Source organism: Paracoccidioides lutzii (assembly GCF_000150705.2).
Source record: "Paracoccidioides lutzii Pb01 unplaced genomic scaffold supercont2.45, whole genome shotgun sequence".
Lineage (NCBI taxonomy): Eukaryota > Fungi > Ascomycota > Eurotiomycetes > Onygenales > Ajellomycetaceae > Paracoccidioides > Paracoccidioides lutzii.
In genome coordinates, this window is record NW_015440991.1 from 1 (window position 1) to 12,481 (window position 12,481).

At 29.4% G+C, this 12,481-nt stretch overlaps 1 protein-coding gene across 1 annotated transcript; it reads right to left on the reverse strand.

Moving 5' to 3' along the window:
• Window positions 1-3,258: 3,258 nt before the first annotated feature.
• On the reverse strand, window positions 3,259-11,505 carry PAAG_12629 (hypothetical protein; the record flags this gene model as incomplete). Its single annotated transcript, XM_015848096.1, has 2 exons — window positions 3,259-3,383; window positions 11,493-11,505. The coding sequence occupies 2 exons, from the start codon at window positions 11,503-11,505 to the stop codon at window positions 3,259-3,261; spliced, it is 138 nt and encodes a 45-aa protein (XP_015702280.1).
• Between the last annotated feature and the right edge of the window lie 976 nt (window positions 11,506-12,481).

The following is a 12,481-nucleotide window of genomic DNA, read 5'->3' on the forward strand; positions in this document are numbered from 1 at the left end:
TTCATAATAATAAAAAATAACATCTTTAATAAAATTTTATTCGTTATAAGATCTCAGAAGTTGACTTTCTTTTACTTGATGACTCTTTCTACAGCTTGTTTAATTTATTTATTTATTGAATTCTCTAACTGTTTATATCTTTAGCTCTCTAAGTAACTTTATATTTAAATTTTTTATTTATAAGTCTATCTCACTAATATACATTCTAGTGATACTCTAACTTCACTGCTAATATATTAAATTTTTTTTTTGAAATCACTGTACTGCATTCTTCTGATATTTTATCTTTAGATATTTATACTTTTGATTAAACTAGATATTAATTCTTTATGTTCAGTTATATTTTTTGCTTTATTAATTAGATATATTTTATAGTTATATCAATACTTCTCAGATTTATCAATAATATATATATATATTAATAAATTTTTTTTAATTTATTTACAAACGCAAAGAGATAATTTTAATGATTAAAATTTCTCTTTAATCATTAAAGCTTTTGATCTAATAACTTTTTTTAATTTTTTAAAGCTTATTTTTAAAGCTTTAATACATTTTTATATAAATCTCAAGTCAATAAAAATAAAATAATTTATTCAAAATCTACTTATAATATTATAGAAATGATATATTTATTGAAAGTTATCTTGATATATTCAGTATCAGCTTGTTTATGTTCAAAGTTCCTATTGCAACTATCTGACTTAAGAAGAAAACTTCTCTCAATTTTAATTTTTTCTCAATTTAATAATGACAATCTCAATATCTACTTTTTTCACTTTTATCTTTTCCTTATATAAGCAACTTTATATCATATGACTTTTTGATTTAACAGTTAAAGTATTTTACATTTTTTATTCAATCTTTATTTTTTAATCTATTTTTAGTTACTTATAATAGTGTGACTGATATTAATTCATAATTACTTCTTTTTATAGAAGTATTTTTATAATTACTTTGAGTCATAGAAGTTTCTTCATAATTATTTTAATATTATTTTTAATTATTATTATTTGATAGTTATCAGATATTTTAATTATATATACTATTAAAATAGTGAGTAGTTAGAGTATATATCTCTTAAATTTTATAAAAAATGATATAATTAATATAGACTACTATAATTATATATTAAAAATTAAAAAAAAAGTTTATAAAAAAAGTTTACTTTATAATTTTTTTCTTGAATCTGAACTTCATCAGTCAAATATAAGAATTTGATCATAAATATGTAAGAGTTATTCTCATTTCTTATTATTAACTGTCAGCATTTTATTTTTATATTTTTAAGTTTATTAACTTTTATATATATTTTTTACAAATATTTAAACACTTTTTTTATTATTTTAAACTTCTCAGAATAATTTTCTCTTATTTTTAAGACTAAATATCTTGTAGCTTTATTCTTTATTTAGTTTTCAATATAAATAATACAGCTCTATTTAGTTGAAAAGTGATCAGTATTGACAGCCGGCTTATATTTTATTTATTAAAGTATTATTTGAATATTAGTTCTTTTTTATCAATGAGATACTTTGTATGATAGTATAGAATAAGTGAGCTTTGTCCAGTCTTCTCAATAGTGTAAGGTTATAGGCTGAGGCAATTGATAATCACAACTGTCTAAATATTAATATAAAAATCAATTTCATAATTATTTTATTCTACTTTAAAGATTAATCTATTCTGATTTTTAATTATCTTATTATATTTAGCTATTTATTTATTTCATATTTTATTTCTCAGTTTAGTATTCTTATTGCAGCTATTTAGTTAGATAAATATATTCTAATTCTTAGTTTAGTATTTTTATTATAGTTATTTAATTAAATACATAAATTAAAACTTTTATCTTATAATTATTTTGATTCTAGTAAAGTTATAATAGTTAAATTATAACTTAATTAAATAGATATTATAATTTTTAACTCTATTTATTTAAAATAAATAATAATAATAATAATAATAATATCTAGAAAAAATTTAAAATAAACTTTTTAATAATTATAAAGAAAATAAAAACTATCTCTAGAAAATAAAATTTAAATTAAATAAAATATTCATTTAATTTATATAAATTTAAATAATAAGTGAAAAATAATTTCTGTTAAAATTTGTTCTGATTAGAGATAATTTCTTTTATTATCATTTTGAGAAAATAGAATATATATTTTTCATTTAAATCAATCTGGTTGCTATTATACAGCAGTACTGTGATGATGTGATATACTGCATTCATGTCCTGTACTGTTCTTCTCTTATATTTCATATAATGCTGCAAGTGTGCTGTTGCTTGCCATACTGCGTATATACCCACATGAAGTATTATTCCCCATTCTTTTTGCGGGATGGCACTACCGCTATAGTGCGGGCCGATCCGAGAGACTAGTGCAGCGATGAATTAAGTTGGCAGGCGCAAGTGACCTTATTCTCAAGCCCTAAAGTATCTTTTTTGTGGAGAGCCCGCGCAAGCGCGCCAATCAACTTTAATGCTGCTGGTTTGGCTTGGTTTGCATCGACCCGACTTGATCAATCCCAATACCCGTAAGCAAAGAGTTATTGCCGCATAGTTAATTATCAGAGAAGATGTTATTCCATTTCTAACCACACCACTTGAAATGTTACGGCTTCTATCCAGATGCAGATAAACTGATGTGATTGTCAACTAGGTAAGCTATCTCAAGGAAATACTAAGATGCTCTACGACACAGGGGCTTGGGGAAGCTTCTGTTTATATACCCCTTTTCCACTAGCGGTTGCTATGCCGTTGCTAGGAAGTTTCTGTGGGGTATTATTTGTGTACGGGGTAGTTGTTTGCGGGGTGGTTTCTAGACCGTTGCTAGGCAGTTGCTATTACCCTTTTCGGACAATGCCAGTTTCCGTAGCCAGTAGCCATACACCGTCATAGCGCCGTCACATGAAGTAGCTTATCTTGGCTTAGTAGTTTAGACAAGCTGATTTTAGATATTAAGCGCATTCACACCAAAGATAGGAGTCTAAGTTTATATGGTAACATACAGTTTAAAATTGGCTCTGCTTTTGAATAGACTATGTCAATTTCTTAAACCTAATGAATAAGGTTACACTAGTTCCAATGCCGCAAGCCCAACGATAACCCCTGTTCCTGAAAGTTGCCTTGTATGCTAGTTACTGAAGAACTTGACCAAGGTAAGAACTCTTGTACATGTACACTCAGTGAATCAGCCTCTTCTCATGATACTCATACCTGCATCTCTCCACAAACAGGATCAACCTCCTTCAATCCCGGTTAAGCACGGCGGTGTGACCAGGGAGGAGTGGCTGGTCAAAAAGATGCTGGACTCGCGAATCCGCGTGTGAAGGGGCAAGCCAATTCTGAAGTACCGCATCGCGTGGGAGCCTACCTGGGAACAGTGGAGTGCCCTGGTTCCAGGTTGTGAAGAGTTGATCAAAGGATTTCATGTGGAATGGAAAGGCCTGCCATCATTGACTTCTCTGTTGGGTTACAGGCACTTCAAGCAGAAGTACATGTGATGATGAAGCAGAAGAGGAACAATGAGAAACAAACTGATATAAATCAGATAGTACATATTGAGCAGGTTAAATAACATAAGCAATACTTATTCATCATATTAAAGCAGGCTAACTAATACAAACATTACTTATTTATCATAACAGAGTAGTCATTAAACATATTAAATTTCAATCAGCACTATCACATCATCATACACTTTAATAATAGAATCATAAAGTATTTTTGAGTCTTGTGATGTTTCAACAATAATTTCTTTCTTTTTAAAAGAAAACAGCATATTTTGTATGATCTTGTAGAGAGATTTAACACACTTCAATTTTAGTAAAAACTCCTGAAGAAGATATTTCAATTCATTAGCTTGCATGTCATTTCATTTAATTTTTGTAATTTTCATATAAGTTTCAGTATATCATTCTCTCAGCAAATTGCTTGTAGTAAGATATGTGTCTGTCTCTGTCTCTGTAGCTTATTTAATCTTTCTCAACTATGACAAATATACTGTTAGATAAGCACATAGAGGAAAAACTCAAGATCATATCAATAAGTATGATCAACATTAAGAAACACTTCAATTGTCAGTAACTTCTTTATGTAATTCTGATAGTGTGCACTGCTTTGCTCACTTTTAACTTCTTTGACAAGATTTAAATCAATTAACATGTCAAAGAAACTATTTATCTTTTTAAAATTGATTATTAATATATTATTTTTTAAAATATTGTGATGAAGAATGTTTTCATTCAGATAAAAAGACTAATATGTCTTTATTGCATCATAAAATGTCATAAGTAGTTTCAAGAGTGATTTGTACTTGTAGATTAATCAGCCAGTAGATGATATCATCAGACTATGAAGAATATAGTTTTCATAAAATTTCTTATTATGATGTCAAGATTTTCTATATTAGCTTTTTGCTCTCACACTGCTTATCTTACACTGATTATTAAAGCACTTTAGAATCAACATCTTCTAGAGAATTAACATTATTTCAAAATTTAGCATATGATCAGCACAGATCAGCACTTTTTAAAAATCAGTTCTTTAATATCAGTACTTTCTGAAAAATAAAACCAGCACTTCATAGAGATTTAGATTACTTTATTGCTAATTTTTTATTTTATAAAAGATTAGAGATAAAATTTATTGCTACTTATTTATATATATAAATACTTTGAATTGTCAAAGTTTCTTCAATAAATTTAGTGATTATCTACTATTTAATTTTATATATATATTTCATTTATTGTTATTTTCTTCTTTTTATAGCACTCATAGTATCTATATATCTACTCTATTATAATTTTAGTTATAGAGCTTTTTACACTTTCTTTTAATATTTAGTTTATCTACTTTAATATCTTCATACTTATCATTTCTGTTAAAAAGACTTAATTTATATATTAATTAAATGAAGAAAATAGATTTATTCTTCCACTGAGAGATTTTAAATAATTGATTGATAAAATATGATTAATTAAATATCTGCATCTTATTGTCTGAATATCTTTATTTTTTGAAAAATGATTTTTAATAAATATTTAAGTAACAGGATTTAGCAAATAACTGAGATTAATAAAATGAGAAAACTATACTAAAGAATATATTATTGAAGTTATAGTATTTGCTATCAAAGATCAAACTATAGTATATATTATTAGAGAGTGAATATGAGCTGTATAAGAAGGAAACTCTCTGCATTGATAACTGCTATGCAATAAAAATACTAAGGTTGATAAGGAAAAAGAAGTGTTAAGATCTGCTCAGATTATAAATAGCCTATATAATCCTATGACCAGATCATGACCAATCTACTAGATTATATATAGGGTATGACCATATGATGGAAATAAATCTAGCCCTGGCACTGAGTCTAATATTACTCTCTGATCTAGAAACAAGAATGCCCTCATACTAGGAGATTATTATTATTTTCATCTTTCAGATAGCTGTCTGTCTCTCATACTCTTATCCATTTCTCTAGATATTTCAGTGATCTGACTTTAATAGAGTTAGCTTCATGAAAATTCTATATTGTATATGATGATCTCTTAAAGTCATGAGCAGAGTATCATAAAGAATTCTTATCAAATCTCTTTTAGTATATCTAATACTGGAGCTTGCTCTGACTTATTTGACTGATCAGTATATAATTTATTTCTTATTTATTCTCACTGTTTATTTTAATTGAGTCTGATGTTCTGACAGTTTGATCAGGTAGAGAATCTCTGAAGTCTTTACATAGCTTGTCTGAGAAAAAAATTAAATGAATTTTCATTATTGCATGAAGGTTCAGTTTGTAGACATTGCTCATTTTTTTCAGAATTCTGAAAAGACTGAGATTCTACTCTGTCAGTTTACAGCTTGATTAATTCATCTTGTATGATTTTAATATTAGATAAATAAAATCTTCTACTATATAATTAGACTTTTGATGATACTTGTTAGTTTGCTTTTTCATCTATTCTTGTATTATTATTATATCTTTATTTATCTAGTTTCGGATCTCTCTTATTTAGTGAATAAAGCTTTTTACTATTTCTTAATTTCTTTTCTCATTCATATTCAATTTCTCTGCCAGTAATTGTCAATCAAATGACATTCAGAGTTCATATTCATTTATTATGAGAAAGAAGAACATCTCTGTAAAAGTATTTGAGATAGCTGCAAAGATATAATCTAAAATAAGTAGTCACTCATCTCAGTCATCTTGATAATAACTGATATAGAGATAAAGATGAGTGATAATATATTGATTTATCACTTCTGTCTGTCTATTAGTTTGTGTATGATGTGCTATTGAGAGTTTCAGTTTTATACTCAGAATTTGTATAAACTCATCTTAAAAGCTTGATACAAACTGAGAGTCTCAGTCAGAGACAATTGAGTCAGATGCTCTATTGTATGAATAATAGAATTGAATGAATAGTCAGATCAGCTCCTAGGCTATAACTTTTCAGATAATTGAAATAAAGATTATCTTCTTGCTTAGCTGACATACTATAATCAAGATGACATCATAATCTATTTTGCTTTTTGACACATTTATGAAGTTCATTACAATATGCTATCATGCTTATTCTGATATTAATAATGACTTTAGCAAATCAGAAGTCTTATCTCTTGAAATTTTACTGATCTCATATATATGATAGTTTTAAATGTAGTGTAAGATATCTGTCCACCAGATGACTCATTAATAATATGATTGCACTAGGGTCAAAGTCTTTTATTCTTCAGAATATGCTGTTGAAGCTTGATTATAAATTTTTTGTAGTAGTTCAGCTATCAGAGTTTTCTTTTTCTAAATAGATATCACTAGTCTTTCATTGTACTATAGCATATTATCTTTCATTATATAGGAACTATTTTTATCATCTGCCTACTACTGTAAAAGCTCAATTGAGATGATTATTTTATTTAAAGATACTATACATTCAGCAATATTCTCTTCCTCTGAGAAGTTGATACTAGCAATATTCATAGAAGAAGTGATTTAAGAATCAAGAGTCTCTGATTATAAGAGAATCAATATATGACTATTCTGTTATCTTTTAATCTGCTCAGACCTGCTCAATGCATTTGCTAGTAAATTGACCTTGTTTGATCAATACTTGATCTCAAAGTAGAAATGAAAAAGAAACTCTGCTCAGTAAGCTTGATATGTATTCAGCTTCTTAATAGTCATGAAGTATTTCAGTGTACAATGATCAGTGAAAATCTTGAATTGTTTTTTCTGTTATAGTCTCTCAAGCTCTGCTTATTATTCTTGTAAAACTTAGATCACTGTCAGTATTTTCTTATCATGAACTTTATATTTAAGCTTTACATTATTTATTGACTTTAAATAGAAGACTACTGAGTATTAAATATTATTTTCAAATCTTTAATTTAGTATTTTAGTCACTACTTCATCAGAGACATCAGTTTCAATACAAGTCTTCTACTCAGAGTCATAGTATTGCAGTGTTGAAGTCTTTACCAGCTGTCTTTTGAATTTTTCAAAGATTGATTTTTATTCTAATATTCATATAAATGAGATAGTCTTCTTTATCAACTGATATAGTGGTTTTGCAATTCAGCTATAGTTTTTTATAAATTGTTGATAGAAATTATCAAATTCTAAAAATAATTAAACTTCTCTAACTATAATGAGAATTTATCATCTCACAATGATAGCTGTTTTCTCTAAGTCTGCCTCAATTCCTTCTGTGCTGATGATGAACTCTAGATATTTTGTTCTCTGAACTGCAAACTCATATTTCTGAATACTGGCTTGTAAATTAGCTGTTTTTAGTCAGTCTAGCACTGAATTTATCTGCTGCTTATACTTCTTCAAATTCTTGCTATAGATTAGAAGATTATTTATAAATGCTGTCATAAACTTATCCAGATAGTCAAAGAAGATACTGTTAATAAATTGTTGAAAGCAGGTAGAGGTATTTGTAAGGTCAAAGAAGACCACCTAGTATTTATAAATCCTGTAGTGAGTTCTAAAGATAATCAGATCCTTAGACTCAAGGTCTATTCAGATGTGATAAAACTTCTGCTGAATGTTCAACTTGAAAAAGTATTTTACCTCATTGAGTCAGTTTATCAGCTCATCTATTAGAGGCAAAAGATACTAATCTTATTTGATTATAGCATTTAGCTTATAAAAATCAACATAGAATTGTATCTTCTTCTCACTACAGACAATCAGAATTGAAGAGGCATAGAGAGCTAAACTTAAAATGATCAAGTCTTTTACTAGATTAACTTTGAAATAGATCTTCACTGCCTTTAGTTCCTCTAGATTCATCTTATATAGAGGTGCATGTTCAATGCTCCAGATGAGGTCAATGTTAGGCTGAAGCTCTATTTTAAAATCAATGTTCTTCTATAGGGGGGGTAATTCATCTGATGCTTTCTTTGAGAAATAGTTTTCCTGGCCTTTCAACCATTCTAGTAAGTTGTAGATTAGCTTCTTATCAGACTCATTCTCAACTCTTATTAAACTCTACTTCTCCTCAAGCTGTTTATCAATTTCATATAGACTGGTTATAAAGATTATTGAGTTCTTGTTCTTCATATAATTATAAAAAGAAGTAGTCTCAATAAAGTTTATATTCATTATCTGTGATGCTATCTCTGCAGCTGCCCTTGTACTATTCACAAAGAAGCCTGGGAGTGGGCTAAGATTCTGTGTGAACTATCAAGCTCTTAACAAAATCATCTGAAAGGATTGATATCCTCTACCATTAATCAGTGAGACTTTATAGTGAATTAGACAGACTAAATGATTCACTAAGCTGGACATTATTGCAGCTTTTCACAAGATTTAAATCACAGAAGCTGATGAGTGAATGACAGCCTTTAGAACCAGATACAGACTATTTGAGTGGCTGGTTACACCCTTTGATTTGGCCAATGCTCTGAGCACATTTCAAAAATATATCAACTGGGCATTATGTGGATATCTGGATGACTTTTACTCAGTCTATTTAGATGACATCTTGATATTTTCCTCAAGAAGCTTACAGGAGTATTGTAAGCATGTACAAAAGATACTTATGCATCTATAGGAAGCAGGCCTGCAGGCAGACATCAGAAAGAGTGAGTTTGAGGTGAACAGCACAAAATATCTTGAATTTATCATTGAAGTAAGCAAGAGTATATGAATGGATCTGGAGAAGATTAAAGCTGTTTTGGAATGGGCAACACCTACTACTCTTAAAGATATATGAGGATTTTTAGGCTTTGCCAATTTCTATAGATAATTTATTAGGGATTTCTCAAAGATCACAACCCAACTGACAATTCTTACATGCAAGAATATTCCTTTTTTGTGGATGAGCAAGGCTGAGAAAGCTTTTAAGTGTCTAAAATCAATGTTTATCTTCACTTCAATTCTGCTTCAATTCAACTCTGACTGTGAGACTATATTGAAAACAGACTTCTCAGATTACATCTCAGGAGAAGTGCTGCTACAATATGATGAGCAGAGCATTCTACACTCATGTGTCTTCTTCTCTCACAAGCATTCATCTGCGGAATGCAACTACAAGATTCATGATAAGAAGTTATTAGTGATAATTGAGTGTTTAAAGAAATGAGACACTGAGCTACAAAGTGTAAAGAAATTCAAGATTCTCACAGATCATAAGAATCTAGAATACTTCATGACTACACACAGACTAAATAAAAGACAGCTATGTTGAATGAATATTCTCTATCAATTCAACTTCAGAATTGATTATCAGTCAGAGAAGTTGAACACTGAACCAGACATCCTATTGTGAAGAGAGCAGAACATGTCACAGGGTGCTGATGATGAGAGAATCAAGCAGAGGCAAGCTCAACTACTTAAGTTTAATGTACTGGCATCTGAAATGAAATCAATAGTGACTACTGCCAGCATGAAACCTGAGATGTCTCTTCAAGCTCAGTGATATGAGGCCTGCAAAAATGACAAGATCCTGCAGTATCTGAAGCAAACTCTTCATGAGAGAAGATTCAGATTTCCTTCTGAACTTGGCATTAAGGCTTTCATCTCTGAGTGCTCTTTAAATGAGAACAGAGAGCTTCTCTTTCAAGATCATAAGTGAGTGTCAGACTTCAAACCTCTTTGAACCAGGTTAGTGTATGAGGCTCATGACTCACCTCTTACCAGTCATCCCAGGTGAGAGCAAACAGCAGGAGTTCTAAGACATGAGTTCTACTGGTCAAGCTATGCTGCTGATATGAAAAGAATGATCAGAAACTGTCATCTTTGCAGATCAAACATCACATGGAGAGATTGATATCAGGAACTACTTAAGCCTCTATTTATTCCTGAACACATGTAGCAGGAGCTTTCCATGAACTTTATCATGAACTTATCAAGCTCTAAAGAATACACAAACATCATGATTATAATAGACAGACTGATCAAGAGAATTATATTAAAAGCAGTTAAGAAAACTAATGCAGAGACAATGGCTAGAGTATTTCTTCACAACATCATCCCTCAACATGGCATCTCTAAGGCAGTAGTGTCAGATTAATAGTCAGCTTTCACAAGCATGTTTTGAACTCAGGTGTGTGAGAAATTAGACATTAATAGATAACTCTTCATAGTCTATCACTCAGAGACTGATGGAGCTACAGAGCAAATGAATCAGACTCTGAAAATCTACCTATGCAAGTACATTAGCTTTCAACAGAATGACTGATGTGAATGACTCCCTTTAGCAGAGCTGACTATCAATAATAGAGATGCTGTCTCAATGGATGTGAGCTTATTCTTTTTAATGCATCTTTTCCATGTCTCCTCCATTGATATAGCTGATGCACCCCTCATTGAAACATCACATAATCTCATTGAGTTTGCAGATGATTACATGAGAAAGGCTCATGAAGTGTTGAAGTGAGCTCAAGTAAAAATGACAGATGCTCAGCAATCTCAAGAGAAATATGTAAATAGATGAAGAGACTCAGCTTCAAGCTTTCAACCTGGAGATAAGATCTGATTGAGTTTAGAGAACATAAGAACTAATCATCTGTGCAAGAAGCTGAACATGAAATACAATCAATATATCATGCTAGAAAAGATAGAATTTCATACTTACTAACTGAACATCTCACCTGACATTCACAATGTCTTTAATGTAAAGCTTCTACATGCTGCAGTGACAGATCCCCTGCCTAGTCAGAGGCAAACTGACTGACAGCCACCCACTATAGAGATCTCAGAAGAACCTGAGTTTGAAATTGAGGAAATTCAGAGTGAATCTATCAGAGAAAAAAGCAATACCTCATTAAATGGGTAGGTTAAGCTGAGCCTATGTGGAATGACATAAGTCTTCTACAAGAAGTGAAGACCTTGAACACTTGGGAGGCCTCTCAGCAGGCAAAATTAGATGTAAAGAGGGCTTTAAATAGTTGTAAAGGCCCGCAACAAAGAGGGAGAAGAGGGGTATTATAAGAGGTTGAACCCCTAGATTTGCTCTGGCTGACTGACTCAGCCTAGCCATTGTTTGCATGTGCGCACATGATCATGCTACGCGAGCTTGCTTAAGCTCAAGTTCTCATCTCATTCTTTTCTTCCCTTTCTCAAGCAATTCGTCCTTGTTATATAGGAGGACTAGCCTCTAGTTCTTAGAGCTTAACCCTTTACAGAAGCTCTCATTAGCTTATTACATATAAACAGATGATTAGACTGAGATTGTCAGTTAATATCTGGCAATCAAGCTCTATTTATATATAAACTACAATCAGAACAACTGAAATAAATGATTATTAATAATGAACTATATAGCTAAACTCTAAAAATAAATCAACTAAAATAATATTTTTTTTAACTATCTATGAATATAAATCTTAAATATTTTTAACTAAAAATTATTATTAAAGATGTTATCTAGAAAGAAAAGACTCAAATAAAAATATACTAAATGACATATTTTTTAAATAAAAAAATCTAAAAGCTATCAGTTAATAATGTAAAAAAGATATAAAAAATCATGAAATAATAAGTTAATAAATATCATTATAAGTCAAACTTTGAAATAAAAGATAAAATCTTTCTATCACTTAAGAACTATAGAATTCAATATCTCAGCAAGAAGTTTATATAATAAATATTTTTTTAAATTATTAAAAAAATTAATAATATATATAAATTAAGACTATCAAAGAGTATAAAGATTTACTCAATATTTTCCTCTAATAAGCCGTGAAAACCTGTGAATAATCCATTATTAAAATAATTAAATAAGATATCAGAACTAATTAATATATAATATAGAAATAAATAAGAAATTAAAAAATATTTTAATAAATTATATCTCTCATTAAAGGCTTTAATATTAGATAAAATAACTAGAATTTAATAATAATTTAATATGATATTTAATATAAAATTTAAAGAAAATATCACATATGATTTAAGAATTTCACATAGTAAATCTAATAAGAGTAAAACTCTCAAATTGATTAAATGAATAACTA